General features: G+C 40.6%; 1 protein-coding gene across 16 annotated transcripts in view; it reads right to left on the bottom strand.

The window, feature by feature from the left end:
- The window catches only part of STAU2 (staufen double-stranded RNA binding protein 2), a 231358-nt gene that overhangs the window by 112025 nt on the left and 95803 nt on the right, over positions 1–23530 (bottom strand). For 11 of the 16 annotated variants that reach the window (XM_059672853.1, XM_059672852.1, XM_059672849.1 and 8 more), the window contains one exon: positions 8162–8469. In XM_059672853.1, the coding sequence (XP_059528836.1) occupies positions 8162–8469 (308 nt within the window). The other 5 variants (XM_059672863.1, XM_059672866.1, XM_059672859.1 and 2 more) reach the window with 5 other exon arrangements.

The following is a 23530-nucleotide window of genomic DNA, read 5'->3' as shown; positions in this document are numbered from 1 at the left end:
CTCACTAATCTCTCCTAGGCCTTTGCCCTGTTTTCCTGCTCAATCTTCTATCTATGGTTTCAATTACATCTACATACCAATGACTCTGTGTCCTACACGCTCTTGCTGATCACCAGACCCATTACAACTGCCCACTGGACATCTCCATTTGAAAGTCCCTCAGGCAACTCAAATTCCACATATCTAAAGTGGAACTTGTTAACTTCCTCTGTTTGTTCATCTCATCTATACTAAAAATAAAACCTTGTCTCAAACATATCATTCACATTACCTTCCTTTCAAATTCTTTCTTTTCTCACAAACTCACATTTACTGTCAAATTCCTAACAGAAGACTCTACTTACCCTCACAGTCTCCATTTACTCACTACGTTAAATCCAGTGTCCACCCTGACCAGGCCAGTCAAAGCAGCCTCACAGAAGTCAGCCACAGACATCATGTCATGTTCTCAATTAAACGAATTCTCTCTTAGACGACTGTGCTTTCAGCCCCTTCCTCTACGCCCACTGTCTCTGCCTTAATTCGATCTTTGTTATTTCTCTCTTAGATTTGTGCAAAACCACTCTAACTAGTCTCTCCACCACCAGTCTCTCTTTTGTCTAGTTCGTCCTTCTCAATGCCTACAGAATTATTTTTCTGAAATGCCAAAACCACGCCACTGCCTTTTCAAAAATAAGTCAGGCATCTCCGCCTAACAGCTAAACTTCAAGCTACCAGCAACACACACGTCTTCAGCCTCCCTGCCAGCCACGTCCACTCTGAACTCCAAGCATTTTCTCAAACGCCATGCCCTTTTGTCTTCCGTACTTAGCTTGCAATTCCTTTTTCTTCTTACCCACCTTAAAATGCTGTGTGCTCTTAAATGCTTCATTCGAATGTCTCCTGTTATGGATTCTTCCCTCATTCCTTCAGTCAGAGCTGTTTGTTCCCATTTATGATGAACATATGTAGCCATACCTCACGTGGACACCTGTCAGGTGACACTTACTATGACACTTACTGTAGGGGGCAGGCATTACAGACATCATTTCATGCAGCATGCTAGGAATCTTCCGTTCTTTTTATCCAACACTCACCCCTGGAGACAGGGCTAATTTGTGGTAGTGGGCAATCTTCGGCATTTCTACCCATCTGTTGTCCAACTTGACCATAACTCCCCCTGTGCCCACTGGCCCAGTGTTGGGCATGCTACCAGCAGGTGCAGGTACTTGAGTACTTTTCCAGAGTGAATAAACACATGGCCCATTTCCTGTTCATCCTATTCAATGGGATGATGTCCTAGCCTGATTAACTTCATATCCATGTAATTCTTCGCACATACACTGAAATTACTGAAAACTATCCTTTCTCTTAATAAGAGCTTTTCAAGCTGTGAACTATACATCATCTTTCAACAGTAGCCCTCATCTTCTCAAATGTTCCCTTTCAGGACTTGATTCTGGACCTACACATACTTTTTATTTAAAAGAGGACTGTACTACCGATAAACACATTTCAAACGTTTGCAACTGTCCCTTATCTCTGGCAGCTAAATCTGTTTTTTGATGTGACTGTGTTAAGATGGTAGAACTTTCCAGAACCTAAACTCAGTCAAGGTTTAAAATGAATAATTTCACATAGGGAAATGAGTAAACTGGCTACTAATAGGATGTTTTGCTTGGGTTGTCCCTCAGGTGTGTATTTACATAATAAAATTTTATCTTAAAATAAAATCCGAAGTTCCCAGCACATCAAAAGAGACAGAATTTTTAAATGACTCAGACTCAGTTGTGTATATAGCTGGGGGCAGAAATAAATGTATTAATGAAATTTAAGAAAGCCATTGTCCACTACCCCACACTAGCCTAGTGATAGCGACCCTTTTGAGCTCAGCATGTCAGCATTTTGAAAAACCCTAACTTCACTCTGGTGCCATGTCACATATAAAAATTTTTTGATATTTGCAACCATAGTAAAACAAAGATTTATATTTTTTATATTTATTTTATATATTTAAATGCCATTTAACAAAGAAAAATCAACCAAAAAAAGGAGTTCGCGTGTCACCTCTGACACGCGTGTCACCTCTGACATGCGTGTCACAGGTTCGCCATCACTGCACTAGCCCTACCTACAAGAACCAGTCTTCCAACACTGTGCTGCAGTTTGATTTAAAATAAGGATCTGTTGCCCTGCCAGTGAGGGTCAGTTGGTTGAGCGTCATCCAGTGCACCAGGAAGTTGCCTGTTCAATTCCTGGTCAGGGCACAAGCCTGGGTTGCAGGTTTGGCCCCCAGCAGGGGGCGTGCAGGAGGCAGCCGATTGATGTTGATGTTTCTTTCACACCGATGTTTCTCTCTTTCTCTCTCTACCTCTCTCTCCCCCTTCCTCTCTTTGAAAACAATAAAAACATATTTTTAAAAATAAAATAAGAATTTCTTAGCAAAAATGTACCAGGCGCTTCTGCTTGCTCACAAAGTAATGTATGTAATGCCTACTTCACTCTCTGCTAGGTCGTCAGTCAGTCCACGAATGTCAGTTTGTTCCCTTGTTTCCCCATCAGCTCCTCATCCGCGGTTCTCAACCTGTGGGTCGCGACCCCTTTGGCGGTCGAACGACCCTTTCACAGGGGTCGCCTAAGACCATCCTGCATATCAGATATTTACATGACGATTCACAACAGTAGCAACATTACAGTTATGAAGTAGCAACGAAAATAATGTTATGGTTGGGTCACAACATGAGGAGCTGTATTTAAAGGACCAGAAGGTTGAGAACCGCTGTATAAAGGTGCCCTGGGATGCCAGAGCAGGTCGTTTCCACGTGCACAAATCCCACGTATTCCGCATACGGTTCTCTTTCTCAAGAGTTGTCCTGGGTGAGAAGAGAACAGTCATGAAATGTAAGCCAGGTTACTCATGGGGCGGGGGGGGGGGGAGTGAGACACAGCCTAATGCTGGAAAGAGGGAAACATCATCTCAACACGACCTACAATGGACACAGGTATGTCAACACCTGCCTGACGGGGACCATTCATCTCTCGTCGCTGAGAAAAAGTCGCCTCGCTGCCAGCCTTTCCTGGCAGAAGGAAATGCAGTTCACCTTTAGATGAAACATAATTTATTTTTTCTTCAGAAACTTGATTTTCAAATAACTCCAACCAGAATCCTCGTGTTGGGATGGAATCTCTTCTGACGGGAACTGAAAAGGCTGCCGACACGGCTACGCGGGGAGGGCTCGCAAGGACGGCCGTTTCCCAGCCACAGTCGCTGCGGCAGGAACGGCTCTCAGGGTTTGCAGATGACTTTTTCTTTGAAATGTCTCACGTGTCTGACTACGTATGTATGCGCTGGGGCCAAGGCTCAAGGGCGTGTCTTTGTCCTTCTGAGCTCCCCCACGACGTTCTGCACTGATCTGGGGTGGGAGTTAGTCCCGAGTAGCTTATGCGGTGAGAATGGACTGTTTGCTCAGGCCTGCTCCACTCTTCCCAGGGTTTCTGTTACTCATTACAGTATATTTCCATGTGCATCAGGACTTCCATCTTCAAGTGTAATGTTTTTCTCTTTAGAGCTGGAAATTTTAGCAAAGTGAGTTGATCTAGTGTAACTCCTCTGGTTTTGGTGGAAGTACAGCTACTAGGGGGTTTAGAGCCAGTAACTATGAAAGAAGCCTGCTGCAGTCATATTAAACTTCAAAAAAAGTGAGACGTATCAATTGAAATGTACTGTTTGAAAAGAGAGTTTTCAAGTAGATGTCTCGAAGCATCTGGAACTCACCGTGATGGAAAGCCTCTCTATAAAATACTCCTTAAATATGTAAAATAAACTAACTAGGGCTCAACTGAGACACCAACTTCTTTATATTCTTTATGTGAGAAAAACAAATCTAGTTTATCCCACTTTGCTCTGCAGGGTTCAATAACAACACTGCTCAAAGGATGATGGGAACTAGGCGGAGCACAGAACAGCAAACTGAAATCAAACCCACCTAGAAAGAATAACTTGTTAAAATACAGCCAGCTCCCCACATCCGCGGTTCCACGTCTGCGGATTCAACCAACTGCTGGTCATAACTATTCAGAAAAAGGGTTATGTTGTTGCTGACATGAGCTAGGTGGTCAGGTCTGTGATGGTGCATCTGTACTGAACACATACAGGCTGTTTTCTTGTCATTATTCCCTAAACCAGTGGTTCTCAACCTTGGCTGCACATTAGAATCACCTGGGAATCTTTTTAAAATCCTGATTTCTGGGCCTCACCCTCAGGAAATTCTGTTTCTTTGTTATGGGGTGGGGCCACAACATTAGTCACAGAGAAACAGAATTTCCGGAGGATGAGGCCCAGAAATCAGGATTTTAAAAGGATTCCCAGGTGATTCTAATGTGCAGCCAAGGTTGAGAACCACTGCCCTAAACAACACCATATAACAACTATTTATATAGCATTTACATTGCATTAGGTATTACAAGTAGTGTAGAGATGGTTTAAATAAACGGGAGGACGTGTGGAGGTTACAGGCAAATGCTGTGCCATTCTACGGAGGAGACTTGAACATCTGCTCACGTTTTGATACTGCAAGGGGCCTGGAACCAATCTTCTGTGGATACCGAGGGGCAAATGGAATTCATTTTGAACCTAATCATTTTCTAATGACTCATTTAAAGAAAAAAAACAAAACACCTGCTTATATTTAATTATGCAAAGATATTTCTAATATAATTAGTATGGAAAAATCAAAAAACGTAGAATAGCATAAATTAAAATGTAACAAAAAAGTATTCAAATATTCAGCTCAAATGTACAGCATTTCAAGAATGTCTTTCCCATAATCATTTTCTTTAAAAAGCCCCATGATTTTGAAACATTTTGGCATTATAATGAAAGAGTATCAAATTACACAACATAAAGCCCTGAAACACTATGACTATGATTTTAAGCGAGCTTGTATGAAATGCATGGAAGTTATAGAAGCATACTGACTGAAGCATAAAGTCTGAGGTCCACAGAACTAATGACATAAAACTTTTTGCTGAAAAATAAGAAAACATCCAAGTTTTAAAAGAGGATAATTAAAATGCACTCAATGAATCTGCAAAGAAACAAATACTCATTTATGACACAGGTCCAAAAGCTTGCTTCTAAAATGTGGTTAAAAACTTTAGGTGAGCCCAAGCAAGAATAAAAGCATTACCAAGAATGTGCAAGTGTTCAGTCACATTCTGCTCTGTGAAGTCAGCTTTATTAATAACTAGAGGCCTGTTGCATGAAGAGATTCGTGCAATAGGCCTTCCCTTCCCTTGGCTGCTGGCACCAGTTTTCCTCTGGCATCCGGGACCCAGGCCTTCGCTCTGGCTGGGCTCCGCCAGAGAGCCCCCACTCCGCCGCCCCCGGCCACCCCCCAGCCATCAGGCCTCGTGGCTCCCCTGATCCCGGGGGCGTGAGGCCTCACGGCTCCATTGATCCCGGGGGCGTGAGGCCTCGCAGCTCCGCTGATCCTGGGGCCGGCCGTGAGGCCTTGCTGCTTGGCCGGCTTCGGGGCCGTTTGGCTTGGCTCCACCGCTTGGAACCTGCGTATGCAAATTAAGCGCCATCTTTGAGGGTGGTTAATTTGCATATCACCCTGATTAGCCAATGGGAAGCATAGCGAAGGTACAGTCAATTACCCTTTTTGTCTTTTATTAGATAGGATAACTTTAATTGCATAATAATTTAAATTACTTAATAGATTTAAGAAAAAGAATGTGAGCTTAATACCTACATTCTGGTGAGCAAATGAACTTTTAGCAATTTAAAAATTTTAATTAATGACTGGATAATGAAAAATATTAAAAGTTAAAGCAACTTAGTTGTCAGTACACTAATATAATTTTACTTTGTAATACAATATTAACTGTCACATCAAATTTCAATAGGCAAAGAAGGCCAAGGGAAGGGTTTATACAATATTCAATAAGCAATAATTATCTAGTCAGCGTACAATAACAAAATAAAAAATACTAACCTAGAAACACAGTAAAAGGATTTATTGTTTTTAAGTTCCAGAAATAAAAAAAAAACAGAATAGCATGTAATTCATAACACCCTGGCCTTATCATTTCTAAACTACAGCCCAATTGAAACATTTAAGAAACAGGAGCAACCTACGTGGTTTTCCACCAGGTAAACAGACCTGAGAAAGTTACCTATGAAGAAATAGGCTTTAAAACTCTTAACCACAAAGAACCTTCTACTGTGACGTGAAGATGTGGATACACCTCTCAGGACACGAAGCCATTTCCCACAATCCTGTCCACTGCTCAGCGGCAGGTTGCGATGCACCAGAGAGACAATATCTCACGTCAACACCCAGCTCATTCGACCAAAGAAGCCTGTTTATACTCATTAGTATGTTAAAGTAATAGTACACAAATTTGGAAATATTTAGCTTGTCCATAAATAATGAATATTACCTCTGCTGTAAGCTTTAATAAAAGGTCTAAGCAGCCAATCTAATAATGGGGAAAACAGACTACATTCTGACTAAGGTAAAGATATATTCAAATTATTACTGTTTTCATTGCCAAGAATTAACAAATAAATACAAATAAAAAATTGAAGCAGCAAAATTACATCTACCACACCTCTAAGCAAAAAATCAATTCACAGCTTGAATGCAAATTTTGCTTCATTTCTAAAAAAAAAAAAAAAAAAAAAATGCAGCGTTACTCGGAGACATTTCTAAATGACTAGCTTTGTAAATAAGTAGTGACTTTCTTTTCACGGCAGTCTACACAGATTATACACAGAACTAAAAATTACTTCGCTGTTTTCCAGTATGTGGTATGAATCAAGGTCTTTTTATTTTGAACAGTGATTTATTTTCATTCTTGTAATAAACAAAACCAAGTTCTAAAATTTTAACTTTAAGCGCTTAAAATTTCAGATGAAGAACCAATAATTGGTAACATTTTCTGTAATTTCATATTAATATTCTAATGACTACCTGGCAATCAATTTGAAGGAATCCATTTCCTGTGAGAAAAAAAGAAAACATGCAAAAATTCCTCCCACACCAAAAACACATGTTCTTTCTTATTTTGTATCTAAACTTGTAAAATTTGTAGAAATACATGATCATTCTACATAATACAGATCTCCTAGAGTGTTTCTAAAGAAAATGACAGTTTTGGGTCATAAGGAAGAAGACTAAGATGGAGAAGAGGTGGAAACGGGAACCTGCGGGAGTGAGACTCCCACGCACAAGCTCACTGCAGTTCAGCGGTCACATTAGCGGTTACGTTAGCGGTTACAGGTCAGCACATGATGTTCAAGGCAACTAAGAAATCAGAACAAAGGCATTTCCTCTTCCTAGCGTTAACCATTCTTTCAAAAATTCTATCCATAAAGGACTGTTGGGTGTTTTTTTCAAAGGGGAACAAAAAATAAATAGGAAAAAATGTTTCTATCCCCAAATTCATATAGACAACCAGTTAAGTGGACTAGACCGCCCAGTGACACCGAATTGTTGGTAATGTCTGAGGCAGGTGCCACCCCACCTGGTTCAAAACACGATCCAGGAAAGCAAATGCGTGGTGTTATGCCCCAGACAACTAGAAAGCATTTCATTACTGTCCTAAAACCATGTTTAATGAATCCCTTAGATAACAGACCTCTAGAATGTTGTATCTTAATGATATACCTGAATTATTACTGGCAATAGAATTCAAAACTTCAATGAGTATAAAGACATCATTAGAAATACTCAACCTTACTGTAAAAGGAGGGAGAACTTAGAGCTCAATACTCCTGCCAAAGATATGAAGGCAGAAATTCTGTTTGTGGAAGACAGAGTGGAGCCTTATGTACTCACCCAATCAAGACCAACCAGAATGCAAAATAGAGAATTGGGGGTGAGGGGAGTTAAAAAAAAAAAAAGAAGAAGAAGAAGAAGGAAGAGGAAGAAGAAAAATGGAGGAGAGCCAGGCAGCAAAAGAATCACTAGGAAGAATGAAAATAAAAGACAATGAGGCATGTGCATACGGCCCTCTTTTCCCTGCCATTTGTGTGCCTAGTAATTTACAATGTAAGTGGCATATGGGTCACACTAGCAGGCAAAAGATGAGCTTTCTGATGGATAGAGATGAGGGATTTGGAGCTAATGAGTTGTTTTGTTTTCTTGGTTGTGTTTGTGCTTTTAATTCATACCTGGAAGCCTTGAATCCTTGCTAAATATTCCAGCTGTTTTGAAGGTTGTACTGCAGAACAAGGGGGAGTAGGAGGACTTCCTTTTAACCCTATGGCTTCCGCCGTAGGAGATGTTCCATTCATAAGGAGTTCCCTGGCAATTGTGGCTGAACTATTCGAGGTGGGAGATATACTGAAGAAAGAGCTGGAGGGTTGGTTCATATCTTTGGGTGACAAATAGCCTAGGGTATTGCCAGAGATTACTTTGTGGCGGCTGGCTTCCATCTCTTGATAAACATCAGGAGACAAATGAAGAATTCCTTTTGGAGCTATAAATAAAATGAATGAACATGGTTATTACACTTACAAATAATGGAAATAGAAACATGTTATAGCATTATCAACTCAATGATTTCCACTGGTGTAGTAATGAAATGAGAAACACTGTCCATCAAGCATCTTCCTCATATTTGCAGAGGCAACTGCAGTCTCCATGTAGAGGTAAATAATGTATGTTTCAATATTCCTAAAATTATTAGTTTAAAAAAGATCCAACAGCCCTGGCCAGCGTGGCTCAGTTGGTTGAGCATCAATCCATGCACTAAAATGTAGCTGGTTCAATTCCCAGTCAGGGCACATGCCCAGTTGTGTGCTCAGTTCCCAGTAGGGGGCATGCAGGAGGAAACATCTCACGTCGATGTTTCTCTCTCTTTTCCTTTCCCTTCCCCTAAAAATCAATAAAAACATATTTTATTTAAGAAAAAGACCCAGCTCTGGCTGGTTTGGCTCAGTGGGTAGAGCACTGGCCTGCAAATTAAAAGGTCCCAGGTTTGATTTCAGTCAAGGGTACATGCGTGGGTTGCAGTAAGGGGTGTGCAGGAGGCACCCTATCAATGATTCTCTCTCATCATTGATGTTTCTCTCTCTCTCTCCCTTTCCCTTCCTCTTTGAAATCAATAAAAAATAATCTCCTGTGAGAAAAAAAACCTACAAAAATTCCTCCCACACCAAAAACAAATATCCTTTCTTATTTTGTATCGAAACTTGTAAAATTTCAAACGTTCGACCATTTGACCGGTAGCTATGATGCACACTGACCACCAGGGCGCAGACGCTCAACGCACAGGCATGGAAGCACGAACAGATTGATGAATCTCAGATTCATGCACCTGTGGGGTCCCTCGGCCTGGCCTGTGGGGATCGGGCCAAAACCCACAGTCCGACATCCCCCAAGGGATCCCAGATTGCGAGAGGGCACAAGCCAGGCCAAGGGACCCCACCGGTGCACGAATCTGTGCACCAGGCCTCTAGTAATAAATTAAAAAAAGATCCAACAGAATGATTTCAGTGAAACGTATTGCGGAAGGGAAGCTGTGGCAGAACAAGGATAAGCAATGTGTGGACGTGCAATGGGAGATCAGATTAGGAATATGCAGTGTCTTCACCCTGCAATTTCATATTTTATGAGCTCATAAAAGAGACACAAACACTCTAATCTATGCAGCAACTGAGACACAGAGGGTAAAATGAAGGCTGGGTCACTCTAAAGCTGAGGTATCATCTCCGACATCCAACGGCCTACTGGTGCTCTCCTCTTCACAGACAACTCTAGCTCATGAACATGTCAAAAAGTGACAGGATCTTCTTCCCCAACTGACACTGTCTCCTATCTTGGTTATCTCATCATGATACCACCATCTATCTGCTCAGTTGCCCAACCTAGACTCCTGGCAACCATCTTTGATTTACCCACAAACAAGTAGTTACCACATTCAGTCTAGACTATGCCCCTTCATCCTTAAGTTCATCATAGTTCAAGCCAGGTCATGGATAGGTTGTGACAGCAAAAGGATAGAGCTTGGGCTATGCTATCAGGTGGTGGGGTTGTAGATGCATTAAAAAAAGCACTTTCCTTTGACTACCATTTGTCTCAGAGATGTTTCAAACCATATTTCACAAGGTTTGTTCTAATGTCTCTGGGTCAGATAACAACTCACAAATCACATTATCTTTCAAAATTATGGATAAATCACCACTTTTGAAGAATGTGCTCTCTGAGAGACACCACTTAACTCCCTCGTGCTAGCGCTCCCCTCTCCTGCTATTAACCTTCTGATCCAAGACCTCAATATTGATTTATTTCTCAGTAATTTTTTATTTATCAATTCTAGTTATCATACAACTATAGTTTTAGGTGTACAACACAGCAATTAGACATTATATAATTTACAAAGCCATCACCCCGATAAGTCTAGTACCCATCTGACACTGTACATAGTTATTACAATATTATTGACTATATTCCCCATGCTGGACTTTATGTACCTGTGACTATTTTTATAACTGGTAATTTGTATATCTTAGTTCCTTCCCCTTTTTCACCCATCCCCCACTCTGCCTCCCCTTTGGCAAGCATCAAAATGTTCTCTGTATCTATGAATTTATTTCTGTTTTATTTATTTTTTAGATTCCACAAAGTGAAATCATATGGTATTTGTCTTTCCTGTCTTATTTAAATTAACATAATATTCTCTAGGTCCGTCCATGCTATCTCAAAAAGTAAGATTTCATTCTTTTTTATGACCAAGAAATGTTCCATTATATATATGTACTGCATCTTTTTTATCCAACTGTCTACTGATGAACACTTAGGTTGTTTCCATATCTTGGCTAGCCTATAAAGTAAAACCCTAATATGCAAATCAGAATGACCAGTTGCTATGACGCACACTGACCACCAGGGAGCAGATGCTCGAGAGGGAGGCGACCAGCGGTGGCAATGGGGGGGGGGGGGGGGGGGGGAGGCGCGCCGAGCTGGCCAGCAGGCAGCACCAGGCCACCAGTCAAAGCAGGTGCCAGCGGGGGCCCCCGATCACCCCACCCACCGGTCACCCCACAGATGGCCCTGATCACCAGCCAGGCCTAGGGACCCTACCCTATATATTAGGAACAGTCTCATAGATTTAAAAATTAAAACCTAGCAAGGCTACTCTAACACTGAAAAAACAGGATGATGCAGCGATTACATGCATGGACTCTGGCTTGCACATTTTGTGGTCAGCCCTGATTCTGAGACTTACAACTGTGTGACAAAGCCAATTACTTAATTTCTCTCTGCTTTAGTTTTTCCACCCATAAGATGGGGGAAATGGCACTACTGCCTCAGAAGGATCATATTATGTACTACTTTTCATAATCAAGGCAAAAAAATGTAGCTGCCCATACAATAGCAAGATGCCTTTCACCTGTATGAAAAGTATGGTCACTGGTGCATGCAGCATCCTGGATTGCGAGAGGGATGTCTGACTGCCAGTTTAGGCCCAACATCCCATCCCCCGAGGGGTCCCAGATTGCGAGAGGATGAAAGCCAGGCTGAGGGACACCGACACCACCACCACCACCACTACTACTACCACCACCACCACCCCTGCATGCACAAATTTTGTGCACCGGGCCTCTAGTTGTAAATAATGCTGCAATGAATATAAGGATGAATGTCTTTTCAAATTAGTATTTGGGGTTTCTTCAAATAAATACCCAGAAGTGGAATTGTTGGGTCATATGGATATTCTATCTTTAATTATCTGAAGAAGTCCATACTGTTTTCCATACTGGATGCATCAATTTACAACCCCATCAACAGTGCACAAAGGTTCCCTTTTTTCCACAGCCTCATTAGCACTTGTTTGCCAATTTACTGATGATAGCAATGCTGACAGCTGTGAGGTAGTATCTCATTGTGGTTTAATTTGCATTTCCCTGATGATTAGTGATGTTTGATATGCCTGTTGGCATCTCTATGTCCTCTCTGGAGAACTGTCTATTCAGGTCTTCTGCCTTTTTAATTGGGTTGTTTGGTTTTTCCATGTTAAGTTGTGTGAGTTCCTTATATATTTTGGATACCAAGCCCTTATCAGATGTATCATTGGCAAATATCTTCTCCCATTCACTAGGTTGTCTTTTATTTTGTTGATAGTTTTGCTGTGCAAAAACTCTTTAGTTTGATGTAGACCAATTTGTTTATTTTTTCTTCTGCTTACCTTGCCCAATGAGACAAATCCAAAAAAAATATTACTAGGAGTAATATCAAAGAGTTTACTGCCTATGTTTTCTTCTAAGAGTTTTATGGCTTTGGGTCTTATATTTATGTCTTTAATCCATTTTGAGTTTATTCTTGTTTATGGTGTAAGAAAGTGATCCACTTTCATTCTTTTGCATGTATCTGTCCAGTTTACCCAGCACCATTTACTGAAGAGACTATCTTTATACTATTGTATATTCTTGCCACCTTTGTCATAAATTACACACCATACAATCATTGATTTATTTCTGGGTTGTCTATTCAGTTCCATCGATCTATATGTCTCTTCTTATGCCTATACCATGCTGCTTTGATTAGTATAGCCTTATAGTATAGTTTGATATCAGGTAACATGATATTTCCAATATTTTTCTTCTTTCTCAAGATTTCTTTTTATATTCAGGGGTTTCTGTGGTTCCATATAAATTTTAGGACTATCTGTTCTAATTCTGTGAAAAATGCCATTGGAATTTTGATAGGGATTGCACTAAATATGTAGCTTGCTTTGGGTAGTATACTAGTAGACATCTTAACATGCTAATTCTTCCTACTCATGAGTACAGTATATTCTTCCATTTATTTGTATCTTCTTCAATTTCTTTTTTCAATGTATTATGGTTTTCAAGTACGGGTTCCTTTACATCCTCAGTTAAATTTATTCTAAGGTGTTTTATTCCCATTGATACAATTGTAAATAGAATTTTTTTTCTTAAATTCTCTTTCTCATAGTTTGTTATTGGCATAAAAAACACAACCAATCCCTTTCTCCAGATGCCGATAAGGTGCTCCATCCTCCTCAGGAAGCTTAAGGCCGTGTTGGGATGAGGCCTTCCCTTCGTCCAGCAACAGCAGGGATGGCCAAGTGTGTATCCCAGGAAACCTCGGGCAGTTCCTTACCATGAGAGAATGAAGAGGGAGTTGGGAATGGGGGTAGGCAGGGCCAAGCTCCATGGGGCTTTACCTTGATGACATTAAAATATATGAGTTGTAGCATATAGGCCTAACTCAGTGGTCATCAAACTGCGGCTTGGCAAAACGCGGCTTGAGAGCCACATGCGGCTCTTTGGCCCCTTGAGTGTGGCTCTTCCACAAAATACCGACTTCTGCGCATGGGCCAAAGAGCCGCATGTGGCTCGCGAGCCGCAGTTGGCCGACCACTGGCCTAACCAGTGGACACAGACCACAGGAGGGTGAGGGCATGAGTGGGGGGATGGGGTGTACTGTGGGGATAAGGACACATATGTAATAACTTAATCAATAAAAAAATATATATATGAGTTGTTATTTCTTTAATTTATATGCCTTAAACTAATATATCAATCCTATTTTATGGATTTAAATTATACCTTTTTGTTAGTTTTATAATCAGGAAGAAATTTCAATTAAAAAGTTTTAAAGCAAACATATGCACTGGAAAAAAATAAGAGAAATCTCCGTAGCCCAAGGAAATAACTTTTAATATTTTGTTCTGAAGATATGCTGTTAATATTTTTATGCATTTTTTGTTAACTCGAAAAAAATAAGTTAAAACGTATAAGTACCATATGATCCTGTTGTTTACAAAACAATTTACTTCTAGTACTAATTTTAAAAATATTTTATTATATGAATTGTTTTCTTAAATAATTCCATTTCATTGGACATCTAATTTGTCTGATTTTTTGCAATTATAAACAGTGATGAACATTTTTGTAATTAAATCCTTGTTCACACAACTCATTTTGTCAAGTTAGAAGCAGAATTGCTAGTTCAAAGAATATGTATTTTAGGGTTTTTGACACTAACAAATTACTCCAAATTGGTACAACTCCAAAAAAATTTGTACCAATTTCACAATTCCCTATTAACATATGAAAGTGCCTTTTCCCCAATTATTTTGGTATTGGATTTTTTTTTTTTTGTCACTGTTCTCTGTTACTGTAGATAAGTGGCAAAAGCTTTTTAATAATAATATCCAAACTGAATTAGGAACAAAGGTACCTTCAGCCCCACGCCCTGGCCTCTGGGGAGGTGATAGGGCCTGGAGGCAAGTGACAAAGGCCAATGATTTCATCAGTCATGCCTATGTGATGGAACTTCCATGAACACCCCTGAATGATGGGGTCTGGAAAGTTCCTGCCTTTCTAACACATCCACGTGCTGGGAGGACAGTGTACCCCAACAACACAGGAACAGACGTTTCTATGCTCCTGACTTCTCCAGATCTGGCTCTTTGCAGTATCTCTTCATCTGGCTGCTCATTTTATATCCTTAATAATAAACCAACGGATAGTAAGTCAAGAATCTTCCTGAGTCCTGTGAGCCAATCTAGCAAATTATCAAACCTGAGGGGAGGGGGATGTAAGAACCCCCGGGATTTATAGCGGGTTGGTCAGAAGAACAGGTGACCATGTGAGACCTATGACTGACACCGAACCTGGGCAGTCTGTGGGACTGAGCCCTCAATCTGTGGCAGTGTCAGAATTTACCTGAAATGTGCAGTTTGCTATATTTCAATTATATCTCAACAAAGCTATAAAATATTTGCCAATCTGGTCAGTGAAATGCCATGTTATTGATTTTTGTTTTTTACTAGCTGTATAAACACAATATGTAAATCTTATTTAAAGGATAACTTAAATGTTATGACTCTAAATTCTATACTCAGCTGAAGAAATCAAGAAGCTAACAGCATTACTGCAGCATTATTATACAGCAGTAATGGGCTTGCCAATAGCAATATTACAAAGCAACAGTCATGCTCTCTCCACACTCCAGGGAGGCATTACCTCACAGTGTAGGAACTCACGCAGAGCGCCAGCTCCATATCCTACAGTAAAACCTGGGTTGATATTCCCTCATGAATAAGGAAGATTCCTTTCTACAGAGCTCAACTAACATAACAGTCATTAAAAGAGTGTAAAGATATGCGTGGATTCAGCAGTCAACTACTGAATAATTTCAGCCTGAATATCAGTAACAGAGTGTATGGTTAGGACTCGACTCATTTAGGTTCTTCCTGTTGTAAATTTCAATCGGATAAAGAACTAAAAGTAGAATCAGAGAGTAATCCAGGGTTTGCATATTTAATGACTTTTAACTTGTTTTGCCAATAGGTCCTCTGAAAAACGATACCAACTTACACTTCTAGGAGCAGTGTGTGATTCAACCTGTTTTCCCCTACTTCTGTTAAAACAAATTTTAATTATTGCAACGCTATACTACTTCACTGTTATATTCATTTCCATGTATTTGATTATTACGCGGGATAAACTCTTCACGTGTGATGACCGTAAGACTGTACCTTCATTCCTGCTGGCTTTGACCTCAGTTTTGCTCACCGACTTCAAAGGTATTCCCCTGGCTCAGGCTTGTAACATTTAACACATTCACCCTTTATCTCAAGATGTCCTGAACCCCTTCTCCCATCATCTATTTTTCATCCCTGATTTTGCCTTTAATACTCCCATCAGCTGTCACCATGGTACACGGCTACACTGAACATACAACTTTGGGACTAGTCTACACTTTACATGCATGATCTCATTTAAGCCCCGTAACAAACATACGAAATGGGCATTCTGATTTCTTTACATTAGATATAAAACGAAAGCCCAGAGAAGTCACGGAAGTGAGCTGAAGTCATACGGACAGTAAGTACTAATGCCAGAATGTGGTTCCAGGCAGTCTGTCTCTAGAGCCTGGATATGTAACCATGACATTAAATGGCCCCGGAAAGAACAAACAGAAAACTAAGTGCTATGTCCGGCCGGCAACAAACACCTGGACTGAATCCAGGAAGTAATCGATGTTTCTCTCTATCGGTCTCTCCCCTTCCCTTCCGCTCTCTCTAAAAATCAATGGGAAAAGACAACCCTCCCGTGAGGATTAACAAACGGTGAACAAAACCCAATTACATGAAAGCACTGTTCTGCTGCCTGGGGCCTCCCCCTTGGGAGCAGAGGCCCTAGAACACGGCAGCGCTGAGACAGGGAGGTGGCGAGGACGATGGCACTAGTCCTGGGTGGCCCTGAGGATGAGCAGGCCCGGAACGGCAGTACCTGCTCCTTGAGGTCTGCAGCTGTGACCACGGCCTGGTGTTGACCTTTGGCCACCTGAGAGCGAGGGAGGCCCCTACAGCAGCGTGGGCCTCGTGGCCGGGACTCTCTCCTTCCCAGGGAAGCCTGAGGCCCTTTATCAGGTGAGAGCACATGCGACCCAAGAAGGTGCCCACTGGGCCACCATGGCCACCCTCCTGGAGCACAGGAATAGACCACCCATCCTCTCCACGACCTGCAGCTGCTAAGCTGACCGGCTCTCAGGAACCCCCCTTCCAAATGCCCTGTTGTTGAAATGCTCATATCCACCTGGACTTCCAGCCACAGCCCTTGAGTCCCTAGTTCTGCTCAATTTTTAAGCAAAATATACACTGATGCTATTTAAATGAAGACAAAAAACAACAATGCAAATTCTGAAGGAAACTTCTGAAAATTAAACTAAAAAGGGGGAATGTATGGAGACAGGAGGTATATGGGAAATCTTTGAATCTCCCTCTCAATTCGTTATAAATCTAAAAGTTCTCTAAAATTAAAATTAAAAAAAATAGCAAATTTTAAAAAGGCTGACATTTGTCTTAGCACAAGAAGTAGCAAAGAAAAGACCACCATAATAGCAGAGCGGTAAATGTACTAGACTGGAATCGCGCTAGCAGTTCGAGTTGCAGTGGCCAGTAGCCTCTTAACCCGCTTTTCTCGTCTGTAAAACGAATTAGACAAGAGGAACTTGAAAATCTCCTGCAGCTCTAAAAGTCTATAAATCATCTTAACACAAACCAGAAAGCCTGGAATAAAACAATACCCTTGAATAACATCACCCCAAAAGCCTGCTGAGTGTTTTTCAAAATGAGCTATTACTAAAGTTTTTTACGTCTTAAGAAGAATCATGTCATACAGATGGCTGCTCCATTGTTAAAACAAACATCTTACAGGCTTGCCCAGCCGTGTTAGTGTTTTTACATGACCCACCCAAATATCAAACTGGTATCTGAAACAATCGTTGGGACACTTTCCATGTTATGAAATGTTCTTAAAAAATAATTCTGGTGCGTGATAGATAAAACAATCAAGCAAATACATAATTTTGGTGGAATTTCCTTCAAAATATTATTCATTTTTCCTTAATTATCAGCAAAGTGATCGATCCACAAATAAGTTGTCTACTGGGGCAAACGCAGGCCGTGGAGTCAGGAGATTCGCTACCTCTAGCCCACGCGGTGCGACCAGGCATGTTGTAAAATCACCCGGGCCTCAATTCTCCGGTTTATAAATGAGAGGTTGGACATTCTCCAACCTTTTCACACTTCTGACTCTGGGTCTGTTTTTCCTCTTCTATGCGTATCATGTTTCGAGGGTCAGTCTTTTAGACAGACCACACTTATTTAGTAATGATAAGTAATCTTCCTGTTTCTTCCCCAAAGACTGCCAATCTGAGATGCAGAACAGTGTGAGATATGAATTCTGATACAGGTCTACCCCAAAGCCAAGATGTCTACTAAGAATGAATGCACTGCTTCTATGAGGTTGAAATACCAATAATGACACCTACTATGACATCAAGTCCAGCAATACTGAGCTGAGAAACAGGGGCCCATGATATCTATGGCCATTAAGGCAGTGGGGTGGGGGTGGGGGGGGTGAAAACATTGCATTTTTTTCATTCGTTCAAATACTGAGCACCGGCAATGTCAGGCACTGTGCTATATGATTTGTTTTTTAAAATAAAAACAACTGATTTTTTTTTCAAATGACACTTGTTCCATTTTTTTTTAAAGTTTCCCCTCCTTTTCTTATTGGGTGATGGTTAATCATCACCAAGATTGACCAGCTTTTTAAGAAGCAGCTTCAACTTTAAAAAGCCTACTTAAAATCACCAATAATACCAAAGATAGTCCAATGCAGTCAATCAATACTTTCTTAATGAATTAAGGAATGAATGCTACATCCATTCTACACACAAGTTTCAGGGAGACTTGCCCCTGCCTTCCTGGACCTTAGCCTCCAACCACACAGTTCCAAGCGCCTTCTTTTAGTCGATGCTTTGACTACCCTCATGCCTCTTACTAGTATTTCCCGTGTCACTGGGACTTTCAATTACTTGTACTCCATGTAGTAAGGGCAGAAAGACCAGGGACCAAGCACTTCCTCAACAGTTTTCAACTAAACTTTAAATTGATTTATGTTAAAACACAATAAAGACAATGATTAAAGCTGGTGCATGAATAAATAAACAGAAGAGAAAAAGTCCAGAATAAAACCAGATATTTACAGATTCTTAGTATCTGATAACAGTAAAGTCTCAATCAATGCAGGGGGAATGAAACAGGATCCATACTTTCAGTATAAATCCCAGATGGATCACAGATTGAAAGATAAAAAAATAAAATTATAAAAGTTCTAGAAGACAACTTAAAAGAATTTTTTTATAATCTCAGAGTTGGGAAGGCATTATTAAGATTACAAATGCTAAAAAGACTATAAAAGAAAAGGCCATTCAAATACATTAAAAAGAAAACCAAACTTTGGAAGAAAATTCCACGACAAACAAGGAAAATATTGGCAAGGCATATCATAAAAGCACATCCACACTCTTATCAAATAATAAAAAAAGACCAACTACCTAATTTTAAAATGAGCAATAGCGATGACTCTATCGTTGACGTAAATAGTACACAAATGACTCAAATGTACAAAGAAATACTCAATCTCATTCAAAATAGGAGAAATACAAAATAAAACTACATTGAATACCATATTTCAACTATCAGATTGGCCAAGATCCAGAAGTCTGAGAGCATGGTGTTATGATGTTGAGGGGAAACGTAATCTGGCCGACTGCTGGCAGGAATGGAAATTGGTCAGTTTCCATTGACGTAACCTGGCAACAGCCATCAAAATCCTAAGTGCACATATTCTTTGACTCAGTGACTCCACTTGTAGGAATTTATCCAACGAGCATACTAACACAAGTGCAATATGATATATGTTTGAGGCTTTACCCTGTAGCATTCTTTATAATAGAAAAATACTGTAAACGCCCATCAGTTAGAAACTGGTTAAATAATAATAAAGTCGTACACATATTAACATAGACGGATCTTCAGGACATACTGTAGGTGAAAAGAGAAAACTGTAGAGCAGTGTGTCTGATGCTAAGGGACAAAATACTCTAAGTCTGAATGTGCTTGTATCTGTATAAAAAGATTCAGGAACAGTACCAAAGAAACTAACCAACCGTAAGTTACTTGCTTGGGGGACAGGGTAGAAAGCGTGCTAATGGGGACAAACGTGGGGGGGGGGGATTATTTTACTTTTTGCTTTTTTTATTCATTCAAACAATGAAATATAAAAGATAAATAAAGAAGACTGATACAGTGGAATCTGAACTAAACTTCAACTAAAATCATCATTAGAAATGAGATCAAAGGTACAAAAGTGATTTTAAAGATTTCTCCTCCTGGCAGTGTGGAGGCCCAGGCATTCTGAAGGGCTCCCCAACTCTCACACTACAAAGCAACTAGTATTTCTTGTAAATCTAAATGTGTACACACACTCTCACCCATGAAGTCCACTCCTGGCTGTGGCTCCCAGGAACTCTGAGGTAGGCACACCAGGGGGCGTGTTCAAAATGTTCAGAGTACTATTTTGTGATAACAAAATCCCGAAAATATCCCAAATGGGGACCAATAGGAGAACAGACAAACCAGTTATAGGATACTCACATAATGGATGAAATACTGCATGTAACAAAATAAATTAACAGTGTTAAAGTCAGGGGAGAAGTTCAAGAAAATACACAGTATAATACCATTTTCCTGAGGTTTAAAAAATAAAAAAACTAAACTACACAAATACTGTTAAGGACTCCAACTTATTTGATAAAACTGTAAGAAATATAGGGTGGGGTGACCACAAATAAAACCCAGAGAAGGTGGTTTCTTCTGTTGGGGAAGGCCTGGTGGGCCAATGGATATCGAAGAGGAGGATACTGGAAAGTCTGGTCATATTCTAGTGCTTATTTTGTTATCATGCTTCATCACTTCTATGTGTTAAATACATTATGCATCAGGTATTGCCTATATTTTTTCTTTACAAATGGTAACACAAGTTTAATGTTTCCTGACAAACTGTAAGACTAAAGTCATAAAACGCCATCTCTCTAGACCAGCTGATGAATAATTATCTATTAATCTGTTATCTTAAAAGCACAATCCTTACCCAACAAGAATAAACTATGTACAGGTTCTATATACCATGCACGGCATGTGGGGAGCATGCACATGACCTTTGTAATGTCAGGTCACTGGGACAGTGCAGCCACTGGCGTCGGGATGCACAGAGTTTAATACCATACAGATATGACACAAAAGTGACAGAAGTGCTGGTAAGTCAACTACGGTACTAAAAAGGCCAGTAAGAACTCTACTCCATCCCAAAAGTATTTGTCTTGGGTCATCTCTAATGAACCTAGAAGAGTCAGCATATTTCACAGGGGCTAAATAAAACTTTTTAAAAGGTTAACGGAAAAAATATTTATGTGAAAAATGCCTCCAAATAATCTTTTAGTGGGTGGATTCGGCACATACCAGTGAATACCTTTGAGCTCAGTCCAATTTTGAATTAAGCTAGAGTTCACCTTTGAGAAACAATGAACCTGTTTTTAAGTAAAACTCGGTATTAATAAGAAACAGGGAATGTGAATACAAAAAAAAAGATATTATCAACTGAACTATATCTAAGTATTTTACAAAGTTTTCCATGAGCCGTCAGTAGATCTTTAAAACGCGTAATCTTTTCTAAAAAGTCGTTCGTCATTCATCTGTAAAAACCTAGCTTTTTATGTGTATGCCAAGCGTTAAATTGCCCCGCGCTGGATTTAACACGGGCCTCGAATTACAGGGCGACGTGCTGTTGCCCTTCAACATGACTATGACAGTGACTCACAAGGGAAAAACACACTGCGAACAGCCTGCCTCCAACGGCAATCCGGGCCGATGAGGAGAGCCCGGGAAGCCGGCAAACACTAGGTCCATGCTTTAAATCTGCAGGCAATCAAGGCAGGAACCAGGCTGTGTAATCACAATCACTTGCAAGACCATTTCAACTATTTTTCAGCTGTAATTGTTAGCAGTTTCTTAGGACTGTAATCTTTAAAATAATACCTTCCACCAAAAAAATAATAATGTCTCCCACTTCAAAAATTAAATGCACATGGACACGAACTTTGTCTACTTGGAGTTAGGTACCAGCTGTGCCACGTTAAAGCTCTCTTCTTTCCCCTTTCTAATTCTGCCTTCCTTTCTTTTTTCTTAACTTTTGTACACTGTAGCTCCATGTTAATTTCATATTTATCCAAATAATGGCTGGCTAAATATTTTATCTCATCAACTATAATCTGTGCAGGAAGGTAGAGTTTCACAAAGAAAACAAAGTGAAGAGCCTCTTTATGATGCCATTTTGTGTTTTATAAAGTAGTATGTTACCTTTTCAGATGTTATTCAAGGAAAGCTCCTCGTTTTACAGAGATTAAAGAGTCTCAACATTTAAACTGCTATGCACAACTCTCAACAGAGCACACGGAGTAACAAGACGCACAGGGAGACGCCGGGGGTCAGACACCCGGTCAGCGAGGCAGCCGCCCAGCAATCTCAAGTTCCTGTCTCCCCCCTCACCTTCCCTCCCCGCCCACGTGCCATCCTGAGAAGGTCCTGCTCTCCCACCTGCTGCAAAACACGAGCACAGGTGTTCTTCACAGAAACCACTGAGGGCAAACTGTCAAACTCCGGGAACTAAGAGAATTTACCCCAAATGTTACCATCATACATGAATTTAAACTGAGTTTAGGTAATGGATTCATCACTTGAGGGATCAGTTCCTAGGAAGAGACCGACTTTTCCTAGTGCTATCTTTAAGTAGCTGCGAGCTGGCTCCAGAGGACTTGGGGCAGTGTGTGTGTGGGGGGGGGGGGGGGGGGACGACTCATTCCGAGTGGCAACCTGAGGTGGGGACCACTCAGTGCTCACAGGGAAGGACCCTGGGGTCAGCTTTCTCACCCCTCACAGTTGGGAAGGGGTGAGGGATCGTCCTCCTTTCAAATTCTCAGTGTGAACCGCTGTAGCCCAGAGGAAGTCCTGAAGTGCGTACAGTATGATAAAGCTGTAAGCTGACTTCGACTAGCTTTATCACATCTAAGGCTATATCGAAAGCAAATCTTTTATGCACTCTTACACATTTCTGATCTCTGAACCTCACTGCCTCTTTGATCCCTCTCCTCCCACTTGCAAAGGAGTTTCCAGATCTGTTAGCAAGATAAAAATCAACAAACAGTCCTAACCAGTTTGGCTCAGTGGATAGAGCGACAGCCTGCGGACTCAAGGATCCCAGGTTCGATTCTGGTCAAGGGCATGAACCTTGGTTGCGGGCACATCCCCAGTAGGGAGTGTGCAGGAGGCAGCTGATCGATGTTTCTAACTCTCTATCCCTCTCCCTTCCTCTCTGTAAAAAATCAATAAAATATATTTACACACAAAAAAAATCAACAAACAGCCCTAGCTGGTTTGGCTCAGTGGATAGAGTATCGGCCTGGAGACTTAAGGGTTGCGGGTCCGATTCCGGTCAGGGGCAATGTCTGGGTTGTGGGCTCAATCCCCAGTGTGGGGCATGCAGGAGGCAGCCAATCAATGATTCTCTCTCATCATTGATGTTTCTATCTCTCTCTCCCTCTCCTTTCCTCTCTGAAATCAATAAAAAATAAAAAATATATTTTTTTAAAAAGTAAAATCAATTTAATGCTTCTTACATTGCCTTACCAAGTAATTATAAACCTATATATTCAAACATCAAAGGAATTAAACTCTCTGAGAATCCTGAACTCATTCCATTTTTTCTTTGGGGTACATGCTAATCTATCACATCCATCATCCTTATACATATAGATCAAAGGCTCAGAGTCCTATTAAATTACTTCAAGTATTCCCAGAAAATAACTCATGAATAACATTACGTCACTGAAATATTCTTTTCAAGAAGCTAGTTTTGATGACCCAAAAATTCAGTTCTTATAAGCATGTTTTGATGAGTTTGTTACTAATTTCATTATACATCAAGAGATGAGCTGCTAACATCAAAAAATAAATTATGGCAATTTACACACTGTCGTTTATAACCTTATCCAGAGGTTATAAGGGAGAAAACTAGGGTTGGAAACGAGATGGTTTGACTCCACTGGCCCTCCCCTTCAATAGGGTCTTCATTGGCTGGTGTTTTGTTTACTGA

This window comes from Myotis daubentonii, chromosome 17 (assembly GCF_963259705.1).
Source record: "Myotis daubentonii chromosome 17, mMyoDau2.1, whole genome shotgun sequence".
Taxonomy (NCBI): Eukaryota; Metazoa; Chordata; class Mammalia; order Chiroptera; family Vespertilionidae; genus Myotis; species Myotis daubentonii.
Note: the sequence above shows the minus strand (reverse complement) of the source record. Positions and strands in the feature narration are given on the sequence as shown.